Source organism: Phymastichus coffea, unplaced genomic scaffold, assembly GCF_024137745.1.
Source record: "Phymastichus coffea isolate CEN01 unplaced genomic scaffold, Cenicafe_Pcof_1.1 PCOF00020, whole genome shotgun sequence".
NCBI lineage: Eukaryota > Metazoa > Arthropoda > Insecta > Hymenoptera > Eulophidae > Phymastichus > Phymastichus coffea.
In genome coordinates this window covers 414,729-441,207 of record NW_026706831.1, presented here as the reverse complement: position 1 = coordinate 441,207, position 26,479 = coordinate 414,729, and the positions used below count along the sequence as shown (strand labels likewise).

The 26,479-nt window shown below is 38.2% G+C and overlaps 1 protein-coding gene across 1 annotated transcript; it reads left to right on the top strand.

The window, feature by feature from the left end:
• Window positions 1–26,269, top strand: LOC131675383 (uncharacterized). The gene is made up of 4 exons (XM_058954352.1): window positions 1–796; window positions 965–1,241; window positions 16,133–16,166; window positions 25,268–26,269. The coding sequence occupies exons 1-4, from the start codon at window positions 1–3 to the stop codon at window positions 26,267–26,269; spliced, it is 2,109 nt and encodes a 702-aa protein (XP_058810335.1).
• The last annotated feature ends 210 nt before the right edge of the window (window positions 26,270–26,479 follow it).

Genomic DNA, 26,479 nt, shown 5'->3' with positions numbered 1-26,479 from the left:
ATGAAGATTCGCGACGAGATGATCAAACTTTTAAGTCGTGGGGGGTTCGTGATACGAAAATGGTCTTCGAACCATTCGTCGGCTTTAGACAACATCGATAAAAACATCTTCGATTTAGATTGCGGCATACAAGGGAACCCCATAAAGAAGACTCTCGGAATCATCTGGGACTCACAACGAGATGTCTTCACGTATTCCACGAGCCCTGATGCGTTAGCTTCTACCAAAAGAAAACTCCTTTCCCAGATTGCGAGGATCTTCGATCCTTTAGGCTTATTAGGTCCTTTAACCCTGTATGCCAAAACATTAATTCAGGAATGTTGGAAAGCTAACATTACCTGGGACGAATCTCTACCTCAAGACATCCACACCAAGTGGATCGCTTTAGCTGAACAACTTCCCTTAGTGCGAGAAGTCGCGTTACCAAGGTATCTGCGATATGACGTTGCGAACCCAGTATCCACCGAGATACACGGTTTTTGCGACGCGTCGATAAAGGGATACGGCGCGTGCATCTACATTCGTTCCGTTGACTCTGCGGGAAATGTCACTGTTAGGTTAGCTTGCAGTAAATCCAAGGTTGCTTCGCTTAGCCATCACACCATACCTCGTTTGGAACTCTCTGGCGCTGCCCTTCTGAAGGGACTATATGTCGAACTGGTGACCCAGCTGACTTTCAATATCGCGCGAACAATTCTTAGAACAGACTCAAAAATCGTTCTCTGCTGGTTAGGCAAAGCTCCTCATCTACTTAAAACTTACGAAGCGAACAGAGTCGCTGATATTCAAACGCTAGGTGAGAAGGTCGAGTGGAAACATGTTCGTTCGAAAGACAATCCGGCTGATTCACTATCCCGAGGACTGCTACCCAGGGAACTTTTAACTGACCCCCTCTGGCATTCGGGCCCTTCATGGTTAGCTCTTCCTGAAGATCAATAGCCTTCATCGGAAGAATCCTCGTTAGGTCATCCTCCAGGCGCGACAGAGGGAATTGCTTTATTCACAGCCTCTTCTGGAAGTAACGTCTACTCTCGTTTCTCCGATTACGGATGCCTTATTAGGTCCATCGGATATCTTCTCCGTTGGAGTAGAAGGGAATCACTACTAGACGATACCCAAGATGCGAATAAATCGCAACGAGGGATTCGTTACCTCTCCCAAGCCGAAATAGCTTACGCAGAACGCAAAATCCTTCTTGTCATCCAAAGAGAATGTTTTAGTTTCGAGATAAGATTGCTCAAGTCGACTACGAAATTAATTTCCAAAGGCCCCAACGGCGCTTATGAGCTTGAAGTTTCGAACGTTCGAGTTGAACGAAAATATCAAAAATAAAAATATAAATATATAATATAAATTATCGCTTCTAGAGAACGCTATACTTGTGTAGATGATGCAAATAATTTGATATATCGATTATACCCCTCACAACTACCCTTACAGTTGTCCATACATACCATGCTACACGTACATATAAAATTACTAGTCGTACTTTTCTATTAGACAAAAATAAAGTACTAAGAGGGACTGTTTCATAAAGTATATAAATATTGAAATATACGAATAAAGTTTAAGCGATCGCCAACCCTTAGTCTCACCCCCACAGCAGGCTATTTAGTAAAAATAAAAAAATTTACAAGTTATTTTGAGATGGTTTGTTATTAGACAAAAATTATTAACTAAAAGTGGTATATATATAAAGGATATCCATATATAGATGTGCGAAAAAAGTATAAGCGATCGCCCGCCCTTAGTTTCACCCCCATGGCCTTATTTACAATGGAAATTCCTGAAATTTACAAGCTATTTTATTCCGGTTTGTTATTAGACAAATATTTTTAATTGAAAGCGGTATAAATAATAAGTACATCCATATATAGATGTCCGAAAAAAGTTTAAGCGATCACCCGCCCTTAATTTCACCCCCATGTCCTTATATACAGAAGCAATGCGTGAAATTTACAAGTTATTTTATTCTCATTTGTTATTAGACAAAAATTTTTAACTCAAAGCGGTATAAATATTGAGTACATCCATATATACGAGGTGTGTTAAAAAAATAACGAGAATTTTCGTTTTATGAAAAAAATATTTATTTATTCATCTACATTAATGTTGTCGCCTTCAAAGTAGTCCCCTTCGGATACAATACACTTATGCCAACGCTTTTTCCAATCCTCGAAACACTTTTGAAACTCGATCTTTGTAATAGCTTTTAGCTCTTTCAGCGATTCGCTTTTAATGTCATCTATGCTTGTAAAACAACGGCCTTTTAATGTTCTCTTTATTTTTGGAAATAGAAAAAAGTCACATGGAGCCATATCTGGCGAATATGGAGGCTGAGGCATCGTTACAGTTTCGTTTTTGGCCAAAAATTCACGAACAAGCAATGAAGTGTGAGCAGGCGCATTATCGTGGTGCAAAAGCCATGAATTGTTTTGCCACAAATCCGGGCGTTTTTTTCGGATTGCTTCACGCAAACGACGTTGAACTTGTAGGTAGTACTGCTTATTGATTGTTTGACCTTGTGGCAAGAATTCATAATGCACTATGCCATAAAAATCGAAGAACACAGTGAGCATAACCTTCACATTCGACCGTACTTGTCGAGCCTTTTTCGGTCTTGGCGATCCAGAATGCCTCCACTGCGACGATGGAGCCTTAGTTTCGACATCATATCCGTAAACCCATGTTTTGTCACCTGTTATAACACGTTTTAGTAGTTCTGCATCGTTATTGACTTCATTTAGCGACTCCTGAGCAACTTCCATTCGCCGCTGTTTTTGTTCGAAATTCAACAATTTTGGAACGAATTTTGCTGCCACACGTTTCATACCCAAAACATTCGAAAAAATTTGATGGCATGAGCCAACTGATATGCCAACATCATCAGCGACTTCTCTGATTGTGATTCGGCGATCGTTCATAACCATTTCTTTCACTTTTTTCACGTTTTCATCGGTTGTTGATTTGCTTGGGCGCCCGGGTCGTTCGTCATCTTCAACGTTTTCGTGGCCATCTTGGAAACGCTTATACCACTCATAAATCCTTGCTTTACTCATAGCAGACTCACTATATGCCTTTGTTAACATTTGACAAACTTTACTACACTTTATTTCATTTTTTACGCAAAATTTAATACAAATTCTTTGATCCATTTTTTTTCACAAACGAAAATCGCCGAGCTCGAAAAACACGTCTAACGTTAGCGGCTGCCACTTAAAAAGTAAGCAATGAATATTGCTGAAAATTTTATCGTACTTCAGGGGCATGTGTACCAACATAATAAAAAAAAATTTTATACAAGCGGACTCTCCAAACCCGCGAAATTTAAAAATTCTCGTTACTTTTTGAACACACCTCGTAGATGTGCGAAAAAAGTTTAAGCGATCGCCCGCCCTTAGTTTCACCCCCACGGACATATATACAAAGGCAGTACGTGATATTTACAAGTTATTTTGAGATTGCTTGTTATTAGACAAAAATTTTTAACTTAAAGTGGTATATATATAAAGGATATCCATATATAGATGTGCGAAAAAAGTATAAGCGATCGCCCGCCCTTAGTTTCACCCCCATGGCCTTATTTACAATGGAAATTCCTGAAATTTACAAGTTATTTTATTCCGGTTTGTTATTAGACAAATATTTTTAATTAAAAGCGGTATAAATATTAAGTACATCCATATATAGATGTCCCAAAAAAGTTTAAGCGATCACCCGCCCTTAGTTTCACCCCCATGTCCTTATATACAGAAGCAATGCGTGAAATTTACAAGTTATTTTATTCTCATTTGTTATTAGACAAGAATTTTTAACTCAAAGCGGTATAAATATTGAGTACATCCATATATAGATGTGCGAAAAAAGTTTAAGCGATCGCCCGCCCTTAGTTTCACCCCCACGGATATATATACAAAGGCAGTGCGTGAAATTTACAAGTTATTTTATTCCGGTTTGTTATTAGACAACAATTATTAACTAAAAGTGGTATATATATAAAGAATATCGATATATAGATGTGCGAAAAAAGTTTAAGCGATTGCCTACCTTTGGTTTCACCCCCATTATTATTAGAAAAATATTATATTTAGGCAAATAATCCTACCAGTTGTGTTTTAGTTTTATCATATTTTACGACTGCCCAGCCTTACATGAGTCTGAAGTTTGTAACGTTATTCAATAACGAAAAAATCAAAAAAAAAATGACTAATTAATTATTTTTATTGGTTCAAAAGATTATTATAATGATATATATCAAGGTGATACATCGCAATTACTAAATTTACCCTTAAAACGGACCCTTAGGATATTTACATGGCAGACTATAGGGACATGGGATAAAATTGTATGTACATATTATTAACAAAAAAATATCGAGTAAATGAAAACTTTCGTTGTACATATTGATTATATGCACTTGCATACTACGTTTCATTTATCACCCTCAATATTAACTACCCTTACGGCCCTTAGAAATGCCAACTCCCAGCGAATTACAAAGATATTTCCTTCAGCATTCCCCAGCAACACAATATTTTTACATAAAAGGTGGTTTTCCTGATAGACAAAACTAAGGGCTATATGCATGCCAAGTTTCGTTTGTCGCGCTCCCTAATAACCACCCCTGCAGCCCTTAGAAATGCCAACTCCCGGCGAATTTCAAAGACATTTCCTTCAACATTCCCCAGCAACACAATATTTTTTTATAAAAGGTGGTTTTCCTGATAGACAAAACTCAGAGCTATATGCATGCCAAGTTTCGTTTGTCGCGCTCCCTAATAACCACCTCTGCAGCCCTTGGAAATGCCAACTCCCGGCGAATTTCAAAGACATTTCCTTCGGTATTCCCCAGCAACACAATATTTTTTTATAAAAGGTGGTTTTCCTGATAGACAAAACTCAGAGCTATATGCATGCCAAGTTTCGTTTGTCGCGCTCCCTAATAACCACCCCTGCAGCCCTTAGAAATGCCAACTCCCGGCGAATTTCAAAGACATTTCCTTCGGCATTCCCCAGCAACACAATATTTTTTAATAATTGGTGGTTTTTCTACAAGATCAATCTAAGGGCTATATGACTGTCAAGTCTCGTTTGTCGCGCCTCGGAACAATCACCCTTACAGTCCTTTGAAATTCCCGCTCAGAGGGAATTTCAAAGATAATTATTGCAGCATTCCCCAGCAACACAATTTTTTTCAACGAAAGGTGGTTTCATTAATAAATATTGGTAAGGTCTATGTGCGTGTCAAGTTTCGTTTGTCGCGCCCCTGAATAATCACCCCTTCAGCTTTCTGCAATATTCGCTCATTGCTAATTCAATGTAAGTATATCTATATTTTTTATTACTGAAATTTATTTGTCTAAATATTCCGCTTAGAATTATTAAGTGAACAAGGTGGCAATAAAAATACCTTATCAGTTCCTTCATTTATAGTGGGGTTGGTAGGGCCTTCGGCATAGTCGCCGCTGCTGCTAGAGCGACTATAAACAGAGTTATGCCTGGGAGAGAATCGAGCAATATCATCGCAAATAATTATCTATTATTGATACTATTCCACATTGTTAATGATGTTGAATAATTTATAAAAAATTTTAACATATAGTTAAATAAATTTATAAAATATATTGTCATATATATATATATATATATATATATATATATATATGGTCAGAGAAGTATCCTTTATTCTGAATGATATTTTTTGTAGAAAAATTGTATATATATATTACATATACAATCATTAATTAAGTTATCTTCCTCTAAATTTTTCAGGCATTGAGACCTGCACATTATGTTTACATACTTATAGAACTATTACACGATTTTACGTTTCGATATGTCTCCGTCATCTTGCCACTCATATATTTCCATATAATCTTTTCGACATAGCCCGAAATATTATATAGGTTAACTAACTCAAATTTTGCTATGCTTTGACAAAATTCATAATTTTACGTTTACCAATCTCATTCAAACTAAAAATTACTGTGATAATACGAATTGTCCTAATTGGGTGTATTATCTTTAATCAGTTTTAAAAGTAAGATTATTAAAACCAATGATTATTAATGAATTTCAGTAACATGCATGTCAATATGAAAATTAAAGTTAGAATTGGATATTTTTTCAATAAAGTGTACATCTTATTGTAAGATTTCTAATGTAATTTTATGATTCTTGCAAAAAGGAATATGTTATAGTGTTTTATTGAATCTTATTTTATTTAATTGAAGTAATTTCAAGCGACGTATACCTAATCATATATTTCATTTAATCAAATTTAATAAATTTTAATAATTTACAATATAAACAATACCTAATCATACATAATAAAATTTTACTTTATTTAGATTACTGAAGAATTAATGAACTATCAAATCTCATCTGTCCGACTGTTTTTTAATAAATTTTAATAAATGGCGGATGAAGCAACTTTTTATATTGGTCATATTTTATTGTAAAGGACTTACTGAATTATTTTCCGTAAATATTAAGATGATGAATTTCAAATTATATTTAATTAAATAGTTTTTTTTATTATTATTAATGTTTTCGATGAACGAAAGCTATACCCAATCGCATTTAAATTAAGCATTTTTTATGAAATCTACTATTTCTTACGACTAGTGTTATTTAGCCCGCTTCGCGCGCTCTTTTTTTTATGTTTTTCTATTATTTCTTACGTTATTTGAACCTTTTACATATCAACTTCAAGATTTCAATGGACATGAATAAGTCATGCTGTTTAAAATAGACTACATACGTCAATATTTATTGATGAATAAAAATAGAACATGTACCCATTTTTTCTTAAAAATCGATGAACTATTACTCGTCCTAAGAACGCATTATACTATTATACTATTATACAACAGTAAACTTACATATTCAATAGTAGTGATTATGGCTTCAATCTTATATTATTATGAGTAATATTTCAAAGTATAAGAAAATTCTAAATTTCCCGTTCTATTTTTGCATCGACAAATCACAACGCTGGATGTCAGCGACTCATCTTTTTTTAAAGATAAGATAGGAATAAAATATGTAAAAAGTATAAAAATAAAAAATTAAAATAATTATGAGGCAAGGATAAGGATAGGATAGAACCATTATCTGCGCCTAACAATTTAATTTTGTTGCTTTTTTAACGTATTGGTTCATGGTATCAAGTTTTCCATAGGATTCCTGTGTACCAACAGATATATTATTTTAATTTAACTGTTTTTTCCATTGTTCATCTGAAATCATTTGGAGAGTTTGTTTACATTTATAAATTACATTTCAAAATTTAAATTCGCAGAATTTCATATAAAATATCAATTTACCATTCTTCTCAATATTTATCATATTTATCCGAAGCTAAACTTTACAATAAAGATATATTCAATTAATTTATATGAACAATAAATAAATGCAATTGAAGTGCATTAAAATTACTTTATCGTATTTTTTTAAAGTTTTTTAATTCCTACAAATTATTATACTTATTTGTATTAATAGATGTAAAGTACTTCAATTTATTATTATGACCGATTTACTCATAATTGTGACACACATGACGAAATTCAGTCAATCAGGTCATAAATAAAATTACTTCATTCAGCATCACTTTTTCATATAGGAAAATAAAAATATATAGGATTAGATACACTGTACGCGTTTTTACCTTCTATTTTATTTCTTATTGTTATATTAATATTAACATATTTAACATAAATTACTTTTTACAAATGTAGATTTTTCCATTTTTTTAAAAACCCATATCACAGCGGAAAATGTGTAATAGTGATAAAACACGTTTTCAAATTTATGATTTATTATATCAAAAACTGCAATAAATATAATCTTATACTATTTTTTTCTCAACGGGTTAATTTATTATTAAACTTTTATTCTTACTTTTTTTCAATTGTAACGGGGGGATTAACCTGCAAAAATGGGAAATTTATATAAGAGCAAACTCCCACGATGCAGAGCAAACCGCCGCTCCGTTAACACGTATGTTAGTACGTGTATTCGCCTTAACGTCAGCTGATTTAACTTGGTTGTCTTCGATCAAGCAGATTTGAACTCACCTTAAGTCACGTGCTTTGTGACACACGATGAGTTTGAAGTGTGAGCGACTTTACTCCTTCTCCGCTTAATCCCCTAGACGTAATAGGATTAACACCTAAGCCTATTTCAATTTCTTAAACTATTAGGAAAATCATATGACGAAATCGGCGAATAAGTTTGACAAAGTTTATTCATAAAAAATCTATACAGTCTTTGTCGGGCCGAAAGACTGACGCACGCGAATAGGATTTACAATTAAATAATTTTCCGGTGAGAAAGAGAGAGAGAGAAGATACGAAAATTGGCGCGATCTAACGCTCGGCGCGAATACAAATAATTAACGCTATTACGATCGGACAAAATACCGATTGTATTTTGTGACGCGATAATTAAGGGAGGTGCACCTACCCTGCGGTGCAATTACGGTGATCGGCCGTAATTGTTGATGCCAGTAAAATTATCAACCGCCTCCGGTTCTGATTTATCAACTGCGCTGCCTCGTATCGCCTATCAGCTCCAAATCTACTGCTACCTTAATGTTGCAATATGTTGACTACGTTGTTGCACTCGCGCACGTAATTGATCTAAAAAAACTATCACTTGGCGAGAAAAATAGTGTAACCAAAATTCGGCGATATCCACACGTATCAACAGCTGAGACGTAACTGCTAATTTGAAAGATCGCGCGCCCCCTCTCTCTCTCAAAACTTAGAACTAACGCGCGAAATTCAGAATCGCGAACGGTTCGATTAATTGAATCGACTACCGTTGCACAATATTAATATCAACAATTGGTTCCTGTGTCATGGTACAAGCGAAAAACTGTAAAAAAATGAGTAAGTGGAAACCGACCTTAATACGCCGAGCGCTCTTGCTTCGTTAACGCGCAACGTTGCGAACTTCAAACTCATGAAAAAACTACGCGCACGTAACATAGCATAGAGAAAGCGCGAGCGAGGGAGAATGACAGTACGCGCCTAAAGGAGATGTATGCGATTTAAAGAGAGAGATTGATTGATTGATTGAAATAGCTTTATTAGTGCTAAAGCCTGCTGAGGCCATATAGCACGAATCAAAATACAATGTTAAGTATAATTAATTAAAATTAATTAAACGAAAATAATAACTAGAAATAAATGGATATAAACAACAAAACAAAAATAACAATAAGACAACTTAAAGTTGGCTAAAATAGAAATATAAGCCCAGAAAAATAAACTACATGAGGTATAATAAGTATATTAAGTAGGCCCAGCGCAGTAAGACAGAGAAGTCAAAGTAATCAGTATCATGCAGGTGTAAATATTATATTTAAACATTATTGTATTCAAATCAGTGGTTACATATTTAAGATTAGGAATGCAAGAAACACTAAAGTCAATGTCAAATCTCAACACTGACGATCTTAGTATTTATTCACCGATAGAACAATGAGACATAAATAATCAAATCCAATATAAAATTAACATAAACTCCAATCTAGCAATACACTTAATCTAATCCGCTTATAATTCTCCGCATCGTATATGAATATATTCATTCATCGCACACTCACTTATTGTCCTATTCATTATTTTGCTCATTCAAATTTAAACATTTTCTCAACTCATTCATTTCACACTCACATACTAAGTTAAATAGGCATTATTCTTCATAAAAATTCAAATGTTCGTTATAAGTCATATATAAAATAATATCAATTGGTTTAATTCTCGATAATTTGTTCTTTCACACAACTAATTAAATACGCGTTGCAGCTATAATCTTTTCAATTGTTACATTTTTAGATTCTAAATAATCTTAGTTATTTGTCATTTCTGTTTATTCTCTTTTTCGCGCGAACGGCCCTTTCGTTTCCAATTAAATATTTTTAAAATTCAAATAATTCGAAGTTAGCAGTTCATGTTCTCAGGCGGCTGACGTAAATCAGGTTACTTATCTCTAAATTCGTCGAATCCACGCCAATAGCAATCATGGAGAATTCTTCTGCGATGATGAAATGCTCCAATTGTCCATTTGTCCTTGATCCAAGAGACTGCAACAAACACTATTTGAGGAATCTCCTTCTTCTTTTACTATGCAAATAGTATGGAGCCCTCTGGAGCTGTTGTTGCGTCGGCGGCGGGAAACAGAGTCTGCCGCGCTCCGCGGCCCGAGCAGCTCCTTCAGCCAGCCTCGGCATGAAGTCGCTCGCGAGACCGCATCGAGTGAGCCATCGATTATATCGATTCGTCACACAGGCTAGATTTGCCATGTTCAGATCGAGCTAAGATCTAAGTTTATATAGGATCATCCAGCAAGTTGAATTTGTTCTTAACCAAATATTCGAAATAGGCCACTTTGAATGAATCGACTGAGGGCTTTAGTCTGATATGGACCGGAATTTTGCACCAACACTTCATAGCCTGCATACTGAATGACCTCTCATAGGTACTAGTACTGGCAAACGGCAAATCAAACAACGACGACGCAGTTTTCGCACACGCTCTTTCTGAGCGCTTAACATCAGTGCTTAGTTTCGGGAAGGCAGCAACCAGATATTCGGGTTTTCCAATGACAAGAATCTTATACGTCAAAACCGCCATAAAATACTCCCTCCTTCGTTCAATAGGCAGCCAAGATGCCTTTTTGTAGAACGGTTCCAACTTTGACTCACGGTTCAATCCGAACACAAAACGTACAATATTGTTTAACATAACCTGTAGCTTTCCATTAAGGCAATCCGGCAGATCACAATATACGAGGCAACAGTAGTCGAAGTGAGGGAACAGAAGAGCAGAAGCAAGCTGCTTTTTTAATTGCCACGACAGGAAGGCGGCCCTGTGTTTGAGTCGCTTCAGATCACAAAAAATCCTCGCACACACCTGCACTACGTGCTTGTTCCACTTTAATCTATCCGTCAGGGTGATGCCCAGATCTCGAATTTTGCTGACAAGTTTGATTGTAGAACCATTAATGAGTATAGGAGGAACAGCATTTAGGTCGAGGCGCATCATGTTCTGCTCAGACCGATGATGATCGCTGTGACCTTGGAATAGTTGAATGATAGGAGGTGCTCATCAGCCCATTCAACCACTAACCTAATGTCCTCATTTAGCCGCTCAACACAAGAAGGTATCTCGGTCCTCTTGCACTGCAAGTAGATCTGGAAGTCGTCAGCAAATAGGATAGCCGTATCCTTGCAGTGCTTTAGGCAATTTATGATACCATTGATGAGTATTAAGAATGCTATAGGACCGGGACTGGATCCCTGCGGTATGCCCGAAGTGAGGTCGAGAAACTCGGTGAGTTCACCATTTAGGTCAATAACCGCTTGAGATCAACCGGTCAAGTATGAGTGGAACCAAGTGATAAATCGATCGGAACAGTTCAACAAACGCATCGATTTCAGCAAGATGACGTGGCTGACAGAGTCGAAGGCCTTCCTGAAGTCAAAGAGGACTAACAGGGTGACCATCTCCCTATCAATTCCTCGCCTAATGTCGTCAGTCAATCTCAACAATGCTGTTTGTGTACTATGGTGCTTCCGAAACCCTGATTGGGAATTTGACAGCAGCATATTCGCTTCCAGGAATTGGATCAATTTGTTAGTGACTAATTTGTCAAAAACTTTAGCGAAATAGGACAGGTTCGAGATCGGGCGTGTATCTGACTCGGTAGTGGGCTTAGGTACCTTTTTTAGAGGAATAATTGTGGCCCTTTTCCAAGTGTCGGGATAGCATGAAGTAGCAAGCGACGTATTAAAAATATCCGTCATAAATTTGGAGATCACCGGTAGGATATCCCTAAAATAGACAATTGATAAGCCGTCATAGCTGGCCCCTTTGGCCTTCGAAATGCTAGCCAGTGAAGACTGAAGAACCTCGTGATACGATAGGGGCAGCATATCGAAGACCTGTTGATCATTCATTAACGGAATGGTCAAAATGGAATTTAGATCATCCTCGGTGCACAGAGGATGAGCCGTTGCAGCAGAGGCATAATAGCTATTTAATTTGGCTGCATTAAATTGGGTCAAAGGCGAATTTGAACGCGCTCCCGTAATGCCAATCTTACTTAGCAACGACCACTTCACAGAGACGCAACTAGTCATGTTTATATGTTCAGTAATGAATTTGTCTCTGGCTCGAGCTACGTCTCGCTTCAACCCCCTACGACTCCGCCTAAAATTAGCCAAGATGCTATTGCTGTTTGCTCGGATTGCCCTAGTATATAATTTATTTATAGTTTTGGATCGTTCTTTTAACATATTATTGAACCAAGGAGCAGGACATTTCCTGACCGTTCGCTGCGTCAATGGAGCATAGCGATCCAGCAGAGTGACATCAAGGTTTCGAAAAATATCAAGTGATAGACACGGATCATACTTGACCACAGCGTCGAATTCTGTAGCTTCCAACCCTGCTATCAACTCCGATGCATATACGCCCGATTCAAAGTTTCTAAAGTCACGAGTTCTCTTAAGAACCGGAAGCAATTTTCTGGATTTGACTTTATAGTCAATAATCAGATAATCATGGTTGGAGATGAAAGGCGCATCAGATTTTTCGAAATGCTCGATTTTCTGACTTGAGTCAGTTAAAATAACGTCGAGCCATGTGCCGGCTGCAGTGATATGGTATGTCGGGCCAAATGGAACGTTGAAGAGATTATAATTATTTATAAGGTCCTTTAATGACCTACTGTAATATGTAGAGCCCATTAAATTCGAGTTCAAATCTTCCATGATAATTAAATTTGCGTATTTATGAGAGTAAAGACTGAAAATATGGAAGAAATTGTTCAAAACGTGGCCATTTGGGTGTCTATATACCGATGCTACCAGGAACCGTTCATTGCTAGATAATGAAAGCTCTGCTATTATAAACTCCGTTTCATCGACACTTTTATTTGATGTATGTGATTTAAAGAGAGAGAGTGTGTGTGAGAGAGAGTGTGAGAGAGAGAATAGAATAGAATAGAATAAGCTTTATTAAGCCGTGGGGTATAACCCCGTAAGCTATGAGCAGAATACAATGCAGATACATTAAATTAGAGCGCAGTAATAAGCGATAAAGTTATACAAATAAATATTAATTTAAGATGAACATAAGTTAAACAATATAATTAAGGAGTATGAGTGTGAGATTATGAAGCATACATAGCAATAAATGATACAATATTCGCATGAGATGGAAAGAATAGAGATATATTGATTGACAATAGGTTAGGTGACAAGATAGATGAGATCACAGAGCAGGGCGTACTAAATGGGATGTGATGAACTTAAGTGACTAGTGGTGAACAGGCAAGCATAACACAGTACGTTATGCTGAAGAGGCCAGAATAAACACTAAATAAAATCACCGGCCAAAGAGGGTAATTGGAGCCAGCAAACAAGTTAACAAGCATGGTGGTCAAGCAGATTCAAGACTAAGAACTAACTCGTAAGGCCTGGAGAGATGACGAAGTGACAGTGAAGGTAGATTGTGGATCAGGGTGGAAGTGTTGGTCGGTGTTACAACTTGGAATTGAATGGGGGAAAATTACAGACCAGGTAGCGACCAGGTGATAGGAGGTACTCTGATGAGGAAGTGAAGGCGGAGACGTTGAAAGGAAGAGGGATAGAAGGAAGTTTCAGGAGCAAGGGAAGATTTGTGAGGTGTTCGGCGTTCACCCTATGGCGAAAAAGGAGCTGTTCGATCACCATAAAATAGTCATAGAGCCAGCGCCTGAGCTCTACATAGCGAGTAATATCAAACTCAGTTATGGCCAGCTGGTTGAGAAGATACATGCCATAGGCCGCCGCCGAGAACCTCCAAGCCTTAGTTCTTGGAGCGGGATAGGAGAAGGCCATCGGGGGATTGCGGGAGGAGTGCTTAAGATTAGGAGGATTTGGGGTTTTGACATAAGTCGTAAGGTAGCACGGGTGTTGACAGCATACGGTTTTGTATATACGAAGGATGAGAGAGATGTTGCGCTGATTCTCAAGAGATAGCCAGCCCAGACGCAATCTATGGAAGGACACATGGGAGTCAATGTTTGGTGTGGGGATGAAAGGTATAAAGCCTGTGATAAATCGGACACAGGCATTGAAAGCTGTTTGAAGGGCCAGGGTTCTGGACTTATCAAGGTGCATGAAGGCTATGGAGGCGTAAGAAAAGTGGGGAAAGATCAAAGTTTGAACCAGGTATTTCCTTGTTTCAATGGTGAGTGATTTTCTGTAAAATTTAAGGGAATTTAGACCAAGGTGAACTCTCTTAACAATGTCGGAGATGTGGGGTTTCCATTGAAGGGTCGAGGTGATAGTAAGTCCAAGGCTTTTGACCGATGATGAGAATGGAATCTCAACATCATCAATCTTGAGCCTGGACAACGAGTTTAGGTCAATAGCGAGGACGTGAAGTTCGCTACTAACGATCATGACCTTTGTTTTGGCGACGTTGAGTTGGAGACCGTTCGCTCGCGCCCAGTCCGCCACCGCCTGTGCATCTAATTGGACCTTCTCAAGCCCCTCAACAATCTAGGAAGGGACGCAGTGATGGTAAATCTGAGTATCATCAGCGTAAATTAGATGCTTGCAGAAAAAAAGAACTCGTGGGAGGTCATTAATGAAGATGGCAAACAGTAGCGGACCAAGGACGCTTCCCTGCGGGACACCCGTCCGGGCACGCTCCCACCGCGAAACAGTGTCCCCATGGTCAATGACAGCTTGCACCCTGTCGACAAGATAGCTAAAGAACCATCGTAAGACGGAGTCACCAACGTGACAAGCTCTGATCTTATTAATAAGCAAGTCATGTGGAATTCCGTCGAAGGCCTTTGAGAAATCAAAAAGGACAAGGATGGTAATTTGCCTCCTATCAATGGCAAACCTCATGTCGTCAAGGACGCCCACTAAAGCAGTCTCAGTAGAGTGTCCCTTACGGAAACCAGCCTGTCTGGGATCCAGAAGGTCATTAGCTTCCAAGTGGTCAGAGAATTGTCGGTGCAATATTCGTTCAAGGATTTTTGAAGGTTCAGACAACTGTGCTATGGGCCTAGTATCAGAAGGAGACTGGGGTGATCTGACCTTAGAAAGAGGACGAATAAGGGTGCGCTTCCACGTGGCTGGGAAAGTAGATGTTTCAATGGACTTGTTATATATATCAGTAAGGTTGCAAGCTACGGTGTCAAGTCCAAGGAGAAGCATCCCTCCCGTAAGTCCATCACAACCCCTGCCCCTAGAACGCAACACCCTGATCTCGCTCTCAACATCAGCTTGTTTAATTTTTGAAAAGACAAAAGGAGGAAAAGTAAAGGTCAAATGCAAGGGGGAACTGCAGATATTGTTAAATGTAGTGAGGGTTAGGGCTGGAGATCTGTTAACAACTGTAGCAAAGTATTTATTGAGTTCGTCAGCTAAGAAAAAGAGCAGTGGTGACGGCAGAAGTCGATTGGTTAGGCCGATGTCATGGAGAGTCCTCCACTTGGATTTGGAGCTATTGGCGTGTTCAATATTATGACGGATATGGTTATTTTTCCCAGTATCGAGCTCGTTTGAAATGGCAGTTCTTAGGGAGCGATCTTGTTGAAGGGCTAAGGATGAGTTGGAGGCTCGAAAGCGTTTGTAGGCTGCGTCACGGATCCGCATTTGGACACGCAGCTTATCAGTCACCCACGGCTTCTTTTTGGAGGAGATGGTAACCAGACGAGAAGGGGCTAGTTCGTCAATAGCTCCACAAACCGCAAGGGTGAAAGTTCGCTCAAGTTGATCAACTGAGGGAGTGTCTCGACGAAGAGAATCACCCAGGTAATCCTGGGAGACCGAGAGCTTGGTGGTGATAAGAGAGTTCAGGACAGATTTATCAAGACGATGGAGAGAGCGGGAGGCAAAGGTTTTAGGTTGTTCTTGGGGCGAGGAAAAAAGTATGGAAAGCTCAATTAGGTCATGATAAGGTACAAATGGGGAGAGAGATTTGGTGAAACTAAGGATGTGAGTTGAGAGATTTGTTATGAAAAGATCCAGCGCTGTATGTGTGGTCACTCCACTCTCAGTAATGGGATGGTGTGTAGGCTCGGTGGAGACAACCCTAAGTGCGTGTGAATCGATGAGATCGCGCAATGCCAGGACGTGTGGAAGATGTGATGTAAGGTCGGAGTTGAAATCACCAGTCATAATGACATCATTGAAGAGAGGAAGAAAGGAAGAGATGGTGTTGAAGAAAAATGATGGGATTTTGGCGGATGGGCGGCGGTAGACAATTGCAAATAAAAGTTTTAGGTGGCTTTTATTTTAAATTTCGGCTATCATGAATTCAGGTGAGTTGTTAAACGTGGGATCAGAGGCAGCGAGTAATTTTACTGTCAAACTATTGCGGCAATAGAAGCCAACTCCACCACCCTCCTTGCCCTCGCGATCCAGTCGGAAAAAATTGTAATTGGCTAGTACGAGGTGGTCATCAGAGATGACATTACAAAGTTTGGTTTCGGAGATGGCAATAATGTCATATGAACTTGTATGTGCCTGTGCTTCTAGGAGAGAGAAATGCCACGGTATGTTTAGGCCGTTTATGTTGATGTGCGCAACGGTGAGGGAAGATCGAGATGGGATGGAGGTGGTAACAGAATTATTTAGTGGGACCGTTGAATGTCATGAAGTTTGAGCTGGGTTACGGGTTGGCGACTGAGAAGAAGAGGCAGATAAAGTGAAGCTTGGTGTATTTGCAGCCGGTCGGATATGAAGATCAAAGCGAGGGAATCGGAGATCGTGACGGGCACCGGTAAGAGGAGCGGAAGGCGCGGCCGAAGGGTGAGGGTGGCCTGGGGCTCCCGCCGAGCATGCGACTGGTTGGCGAGATGCCAGCCTCGGCAAACCACGTAGGTCAGCCTCAGAGACAATAGGGATGAGCTCCGATTGCGGCGTGGCGCGGCAGAAGACCCGCAAGTTTCGCACCACAGGCCACGCGTATCCGAGGTCATCACTCACTTTTCTGGCCTTGGATAGCAGCTCGAAGACAGGCTTGGGGTAGATTGGACGCAGTAGTACTCGTAAACCACCTCCACAGCCAAAGATCGTCTAGGCAGTATGCTCCTTCAGTCTGGACGAAAGCTTGATTATTCTGTCCCGAGAGGATGGCGAATCCAGCAGGAAGGTGAAGGACTTCCTTCGTGCACCTTGGGTCGAGTGAGAGAAGGACTGCGACTGATCTGTGGGCGCAGTAGAGCGAGTGGCAGCGGTGGGATTCCACTCCCTTGTCGCAATAATCGCAGGGAGGTTGTGCTCTCCACCAAAGCCCAGCGCAATGAGGACAGAAGTAGCGGCCTGGAAGAGGGAACCTTGAAATTCCGCTGGTAACCCTTGGACCAAGATTTCAGGCTCGTCGACTATTGCGAAATGGACGTCACGCTCGCGAAACTCATCCTGCGTTTTAGTCCAGAGTCCGCAAAGTTTCTCAAAGCGCTCAGAATTGAGTTGAGCTTCCCTCGCATGCCGCTCCGCGTTAAGCTGCGACTCCCTGCGGAACCACTCAGGTGCCTCAGACATTGCCGAATAATCGGAGTTCCGACCTGTAGTCGGAGGTAGCTCAGATCTGCAGGCTTTGGTGATCGGCAGCGGTGATGGCTGAGTTGGTGAGGCTAGACGTTTCCTGGCGTGTGTGATAATGGAGGGGGAGTGTCCTTTTGGCGTAGCGAAGATATCCAAGACGGTATTGGCTAAAGTAGTATCAACGTTCGGCGAGCGGTTGAGGCAGCAGTTAAATTCTGCAGAGTTGTGATTGGCTGGTCTTGAATTGGGTGAAATGCAACAGTTGTGGTACAGGGAATTACAGGAGTTGCAGAGGAGGAGTTGATCAGGTCGTCGCACGATCAATCCGCACTTGGCACACACGCGGCTTGACATAAATAGGCGAGATAGGTTTAGAAAGAAATGAAGTGTCTATAATAATTTGAATGTTCGCGCGCAAATTCAAGTGGCGCGGATGCGCACGCAACCAACCAGCTATGATAAACTCGGTAGAGTGACCTCTACCGAGGAAAAGCGAATTATCACAGAGGGTGTGGCGGGAAATTCAAAATGCGCGCGAAGATGATGCTCACAGTAATGCGGAACGCGAAATAGAAATTAGGGGGAAAATTTGGCGCGGAAAATTCGCAAGATGACGCAACCCGACTTAAATATACGTTACAACTTAAGATTAAAATGAATGATTATGAAAATAACAATAAAGATGAAGATGTGAATTACACTAGATGAATCGAGGTGAGATGTAGTCTTAACAATTAAAATGATCGATTACAGGTTCGCAGTAATAACAAATAATAAAAGAAAAATGAACAATACAGAGTAGTCGCAAAATGTAGGTAGGACAAAATATTCCTCACTTAACCGACGAGAAAATAGTTGTTCTAGCGATGATATTCGTTGTTGGTAGAGCTAGAACGGCCAGGTAGGTGATGAGATGTCCTGGTGCAATTGTGATTCAGCAATTGATTCTGTTAGTAGAGAGACGTATGCAGTGTTGATCCAGGTGAAAGAGGTTAGGTGATGCTGGTTGCACAAGTAATGCAAATTCCAGGGCAGAATGCAAATAATTATGCATGAAACAGCGTACACTTGTTAGCCCCGTGGAAGATGCACTACCTGGAACAGTTTGCTCGAAGGTGTGATGCCAGATGATTAGATAAACTAAATTTGTCGAAGAGCCGTTGAAAAGATGCTGTGATGCTTACCAGAGAGAGGGAGAGAGAGGTGTGCATTGAATACTTTTGATAAAATGTTTGAACTATTACACTCCGTCACTTACATCTATGCTACTTGTGATGTTCGTATCACTTATAAATAAAATAATTCGAACTCTCGTAATCTAGCTAATGAGTAAGAATTTGTTTCCAATGATTTTACTCTAATTGTCAAGAAAATAGATAAATGAATCAAGTATAATAAATAAGTAGATCAAATATACATAAGTAATTGCAATATATCGAGGAAAGTCAGACAATGCCCTAGTTTCTTATGGTGCGAATTGTCCCATAAGCAAAGCTAAAGTCTTTCTTTGATAGGATATAATTCGGCCCAAGTTTCTTATAGCGCGAGATGTTCTATAAGTCGAGCTCAAATTATAAGGAAAGGTTAGTCTTGCTTAGTTAATCACAATGAGAGAAAGAACTTAGGTATTAATCCAAGTTTATTCAGACTCATGCGCTCACCTTGCAAGGCTAGAAGTGAATGAATCTAGTCTGTGCAAAGGTGGGCCTATTTATACATAGATTTTCCCGCTTATTATTGCAGGAGAGATTTCATCGAAAATTCAAGAGACATTCGCGAATTTTGAGAAATGATTTTTCTTAATTTACAAGTAAATAACCATTAATATTAAGTTTTTAACACATGTAAATTTTACAGAATTAGTTATTTGTTGATTTTATACAATATACAATTATCGCCAATAGTGTCGTCAAAAGTTATTAACTAATAAAGTTAATTAACGTGATATTACATTATTTACAATAGAAAATTATTAAAATTTCATATAACTTTATAGTTGATTAATTTTGGAAGTATTTTCCAAAATTAATTATTTAAATTAATTAATAACATTTGAATTATGACTAATTTTTCATATTTGTAACGGTTTTCTTCTAATCTTAATATGCGATTATTAGATTAGTTATCTAAGGTTTCTAAATCATAAAATTATCATTATCAAGTATTAACTTAATATTTTCGTTTTATATATAGCTTATTATTTAAATAAATTATTAATTGTTTATTTATTAATAACAGTTGTTATTTAGCTGTTATTAATGAAACCAATTCTTACTCATGTTCCATGCTTATTCATTTTACATATAAATTATTTATATTTTTCGAACATTTCATATGTTAATAAATAAATTAACTTTACATATTGATATTCATTATTAATTTATAATTGAATGAGATATTGTGAATCTGCATGTTAAAATCTATATAATCGATACTTTGTTATATTCAAATTATCTATAATTAACATATTTTTCTCAACATTATGGATCATTATATCTATGTCTATTATTTGTGACGTCACGCTGTTTGTTTTGACTCGACTCTTATTTGTATACAGTCGCGTAAACAGTGAGGTAGCGCCGCTTAATGTATTGTTTTGACTAAACAGATAAATACGTTAGACTAGTTGCAGTCATTTAATAAACAGCTCATATATAGGACCGTTACATACTATTACTTTTAGGATTGAAAAAGTTGATCGGTTGCCACTCGAATTTGTTGTATGGTTACGTCTTGTACTGATATAAGAAAATATTTAATGAGCAAAATTGCACGAATGTGAAATAAGGAATGTCTAGACAGTTTGAAAAACTATAAAGCGACTATTCCAGAAGTAAAACTACAGATGACTCGATTGCACCGTCCCAGTGTACCGATCTACATACTCAAAGCTCAGTTGGACTTTTTTTCCCCTTTGCAATAAAAATCATTAGCTCGCACCTGTTACAATTTTAACGATGATTGCCCCGGAATAGAGAGAGCGAGAGAGGGAGAGAGAGAGTGTGAGAGAGAGTGTGTGAGAGAGAGAGAGAGGAGAGAGAGTGTGTGTGAGAGAGAGAGAGAGAGAGAGAAACAGTACTTACGGTTGTCGACCATGCTGCCATCGCCCACGTCTATTATTTTGTCCATTCCAACGACCCAATGGAATGGGCGGGTTATTTTCATATGGCCCATTCCAATGGGCCATTGGAATCGGCAGGTGGACCACTTGTTCATTATGATTGGGCAGCGACAACGGTTCTTCATTACTTGGCGGCGACAACGGTTCTTCACTACTTGGCGGCGGCAACGGCTGAATGTCATTCGGTGGTGATTTTGAGAATATTTCCTCCACATCTTCCTCCTGAAAATTAATCAAAGAATTGAAATATTATTATAAAAAAAATTATTCATATGATGATATAATTTTAATTACCTTCAACGACGACTGGCTTTGTCCTCCCATCGCAGAGTTTCAGCACGTCTGGACGCGTTGAGAGTAGCGATGAATATGACTTCACTATAAAAAATGAAACGAATAGCGCGTGTGGGGGGAGGGGCTGTGCTATACTTGACGCATTTCAATCTTCGCGGAACCTTTGTTTTCGTAAATTTGAAATTGACCGATAAGCAGAGATTTGTTTGACGTCTACTATAATAAGAGATCTGTCCCAAAAGAATCAGACTTACCTCGATGTAAATTTCAACATGTGTTGAATTAAAAATGATTATAGGGAATGAAATTGCATGAAATTGTCTCTTACGATTGCAAAAAAATCGTAAGCTCTTGAGGGATAGCTTCTCGTATTTCTGCTTCTTAATATTGGTCAGAGTGATAATAAAAATTTTTTCATTATGAAGTTTGGAGGGATATGTTATTTTGTCCACATGGATTAATATTTAGAGGCAGAAAATTCAGAAGCTATCCCTTTGCATTGATTGTCATCTTTGACTAAAGTCCTGACAATAATGACAGTGCAAGAGGAGCCTGTTGCTTAAAAAAAATTACGTCAACTCAACTTTTTAAAAGCTTAAAATGCTTCAGGCTCTTTCATTACGTACAGGACTTTTGTCAAAGATGACAACCAATGCAAAGGGATAGCTTTTCAATTTTCCTGCTTCCCAATATTGGTCAGGGTAATAATAAAAATTTTTTCAGTATTCAGTTTTGAGAAATATGTTGTTATGTCCACTTAGATCAATATTTAGAAGGATAAAATTGAGAAATTATTCCTTTGCATTGATTTTCACCTCTGACTAATGTCCTGTGAATAATGAAGCAGCTACAAGTTTTGTTTGCTTTTAAAAAGTTGAGTGGACGTAACTTTTTTGAAGCGTCAGGCCCATCTTGCACTCTGACTACTGTCAGGACTATTGTCAGAGATTACATTCAATGCAGAGGAATAGCTTCTCCTATTTTCTGCTTCTTAATATTGATCAGAGTGATAATAAAAATTTTTTCATTATGAAGTTTGGTGGGATATGTTATTTTGTCCACATGGATTAATATTTAGAGGCAGAAAATTGAGAAGCTATCCCTTTGCATTGATTGTCATCTTTGACTAAAGTCCTGACAATAATGAGAGTGCAAGAGGAGCCTGTTGCTTAAAAAAAATTACGTCAACTCAACTTTTTAAAAGCTAAAAATGCTTCAGGCTCTTTCATTATCTACAGGACTTTTGTCAAAGATGACAACCAATGCAAAAGGATAGTTTCTCAAACTTCTGTCTAAATATTAATCTAAGTGGACATAACAACATTTCTGAAGACTGGTATTAACAAAAAATTGACTTTACATTGAGTGCATGAAAATTACTTGAAAATTACCCATTTATTTGATCTGAAATTCCAAACTCTTACAAAAGTAATTCTTTCTTTTGCAATAAATATATGCCTACAACTTCCTTTGACATTTTAATTATCGATTTACACCGTAGATTTTGTCGTGTAGAATAAAAAAGACTATAAATCTGTGTTCAATGAAAGGTTGAAAATTATTGCATGAGCTCAATGAAAATTGCTCTTTTAACTTATTAAGTTTAATTTTGACTAAAGATTCCAGGTTTCATATACATTTCAATCAATAACGTGAGCCGATGACTGCATAAAGTCAAGATCAATTGAAGACACATTTATTTTAAAATAAAAGAATCACTTGTATAAGATTTTACGCTTTCATTGCAATCGTAAAACAATTTCTTGCAATTTTATTCCCTATCATTTTTAATTCAACAAAAAATTTCAATAATAAAAAAGTTATAACCGAGCAAATTTAGTAGAACTAATGGGCTTATCGACCTTTCAATATCACTAACTTGTGAAATATGCTTTTTTTAAAAAAGTCATTGGAGACATTTTCGCATTAAAATGAGTCATATATAGAATATATACTATATTAAAAATAAGAAAAATACCTTTCGACTTAATGAGTGAGGGCGAGATAATTGAAGATTTACTTCGTTTATATTATTTATATTATCTGCAATAATTGCAGCGACACGAAGTACAGTTTGCTTATTCATTTTTCCAAATAATGTAATATTCTACACTTGTAAAATAATCTAATTAAAATAATAAATGATATTTAAAAATTAACTAAATATTTCTTCTAAATCACGTATTTCTTTAAAAAATCACAATATAATGACACTGTGACAAAACTGGATATTCGATGTTAGCTGTTCAAAGTCAACTACTCGACTAATCCTTGTGAGAGAAGTGCCGTTAGATGAAAGAGCGATAAGCGTCATTTGTTTTGGATGTTTGCGATAAGGAATTAAATTCGTGAAAATCAACAGGTATATTTAATGTGAAGAATGAAGGGAAGAAGGAAATGAGAAGAAGAAAGACCGAACGACACGCGCTTTTTTGTTTCTACAAGTCATTTGAAAACGAATCGCCAAACGGGTAGGATGTAAAAATTACAAAATACATAGCTTCAATCGACGAAAGTTTGTTATGAAATTTGAAATATTATAATAACCAATATCACATTTTTTCAATGCGCGGGAGCTGCAGTTGAGGACCCAGACAATAGGGAATCTCCTTAAGACGCGCCGACACGCGAGAGAGAGAGAGAGAGAGAGAGCGAGAAATCGAGAGAGTGAGAGAGCGAGAGAGCGAGAGAACGAGAGAGCGAGAGAGCGAGAGAACGAGAGAGCGAGAGAGCGAGAGAGCGAGAGAACGAGAGAGCGAGAGAACGAGAGAACGAGAGAGCGAGAGAGAGAGAAAGAGAGAAAGAGAGAGAAATAGAAATGACGATCGCAACACCGCCAACACATGATATGGCATAGTTCGCACTCTCTCGATTTTCATTTCTTTCCAAACTCTGACAACAGACGCACGGACGGAAAAATAAAAATGGGCCAGAAGCATTCAAAAGACGAGGTAATTATAAGATTTCTTTATTCGTTTCCATTGTAAGTAAGGCCATGAGGGTGAAACTAAGGAAAGGCGATCGCTTAAACTTTTTTCAGACATCTATATATGGATGTACTTAATATTCATAACGCTTTCAATTTAAAATATTTGTCTAATAACAAACCGGAATAAAATAACTTGTAAATTTCAGGAATTTCCATTGTAAATAAGGCCATGGGGGTGAAACTAAGGGCGGGCGATCGCTTAAATTTTTTTCGCACATCTATATATGGATATCCTTTATATATATACCACTTTAAGTTAAAAATTTTAGTCTAATAACAAGCAATCTCAAAATAACTTGTAAATAACACGCACTGCCTTTGTATATATGTCCGTGGGGGTGAAACTAAGGGCGGGCGATCGCTTAAACTTTTTTCGCACATCTATATATTGATATCCTTTATATATATGCCACTTTTAGTTAATAATTTTTGTCTAATAACAAACCATCTCAAAATAAATTGTAAATTTTACGCATTGCTTCTGTATATAAGGCCATGAGGGTGAAACTAAGGGCGGGCGATCGCTTAAACTTTTTTCAGACATCTATATATGGATGTACTTAATATTCATAACGCTTTCAATTTAAAATATTTGTCTAATAACAAACCGGAATAAAATAACTTGTAAATTTCACTTATTGCTTCGGTATATAAGGCCGTGGGGGTGAAACTAAGGGCGGGCGATCGCTTAAACTTTTTTCTGACATCTATATATGGATGTACTTTATATTCATAACGCTTTCAATTTAAAATATTTGTCTAATAACAAACCGGAATAAAATAACTTGTAAATATCACGAGTTTCCATTGTAAATAAGGCCATGGGGGTGAAACTAAGAGCGGGCGATCGCTTAAACTTTTTTCGCACATCTATATATTGATATCCTTTATATATATGCCACTTTTAGTTAATAATTTTTGTCTAATAACAAACCATCTCAAAATAATAAATAAATTTTTTTATTTTTACTAAATAGCCTGCTGTGGGGGTGAGACTAAGGGTTGGCGATCGCTTAAACTTTATTCGTACGTTTCTATATTTATATACTTTATGAAACAGTCCCTCTTAGTAATTAATTTTTGTCTAATAGAAAAGTACGACTAGTAATTTTATAAGTACGTGTAGCATGGTATGTATGGACAACTGTAAGGGTAGTTGTGAGGGGTGTAATCGATATATGAAATTATTTGCATCACCTACACAACTATAGTGTTCTTTAGAAGCGATAATTTATATTATATATTTATATTTTTATTTTTGATATTTTCGTTCAACTCGAACGTTCGAAACTTCAAGCTCATCGGCGCTTTCAGGAGTCGAACGAAGTTCGATGAACTCAATCCCTTCTTAGACGAGCATGGACTGATCAGAGTAGGCGGTCGATTGAAGAATTCAAATCTTCAATTTAATCAAAAATACCCTATTTTGCTACCCAGCAACCATCACGTGTCAGATCTCATCATCCGCGATGCTCATCATCGAAATCTTCACGGAGGGGTCCAATCCACTCTTTACAGGATACGCGAAAGGTTTTGGATTCTCAACGGTCGAAACCAGATTCGACATGTCTTGCGCCGCTGCGTACCCTGTCTTCGGCAAAAGCCAAAATTCTCACATGCCAAGATGGCAGACCTTCCAGAATCTCGAGTAAACCCTGCGTTCACTTTCGCGAAGACCGGCGTAGATTTTTTTGGTCCGATTATGATCAAAGAAAAAAGGGATCGAAATCGAAATTTCCTTAAGGCGTATGGGTCCGTTTTCGTTTGCATGGCCACCAAGGCTGTCCACATCGAGGTAGCTTCCGATCTCTCAGCTGAGGGCTTCCTCGCGTGTTTTCGTCGGTTCGTTGCCACGCACGGCAAACCGACCACCATGTACTCTGACAATGGTACTAACTTTGTAGGCGCTAATAGCGAACTGCAAAGGATTTATCAATTACACCATTCACCCGAATTTAAGGACGCGATTCAAACTTTTGCTGCAGCCGAACGGATTGAGTGGAACTTTAATCCACCTCTCTTACCGCACTTCGGCGGTTTGTGGGAGGCGGCAGTTAAAAGTTTCAAACACCATCTGAATCGTGTCGTCAAGGACCAAAAGCTCACGTACGAGCAATTGGAAACATTGTTAAAGGAAATCGCCGCCGTGTTAAACTCTCGACCATTGTACGCGATTTCTGCTGACCCAAACGATTCCCTTGCGATAACTCCAGCTCATTTTTTGATCGGGCGTTCCTTCAATTTCTTACCCGACCAAAATTATGTTTCAGTTCCGGACAATCGCCTCACTTCCTACTAGCTCGTCTCTAAAGCTAGACAAGCCTTCTGGAGTAAATGGCACAAGGAGTACTTGCATGAACTGCAAACTCGTCAGAAGTGGTTGAATTCCGGAACCGTATTAACACCTGGATCTGTGGTTGTGTCTATGGAGGACAACCCTGCTTGCGCAAGATGGCCGCTGGGTGTCGTCGTGGAGATCCACCCTGGGAGCGATGGCATTGCTCGAGTA

Coding starts and splice junctions, on each gene's coding strand:
- LOC131675383 (XM_058954352.1), top strand. CDS start 1: ATGAAGATTCGCGACGAGATGATCAAACTTTTAAGTCGTGGGGGGTTC. Junction 797..964: donor CGCTGATATTCAAACGCTAG/GTGAGAAGGTCG, acceptor AATCCTCGTTAG/GTCATCCTCCAGGCGCGACA. Junction 16,167..25,267: donor GGACGTGTGGAAGATGTGAT/GTAAGGTCGGAG, acceptor CGAAACTTCAAG/CTCATCGGCGCTTTCAGGAG.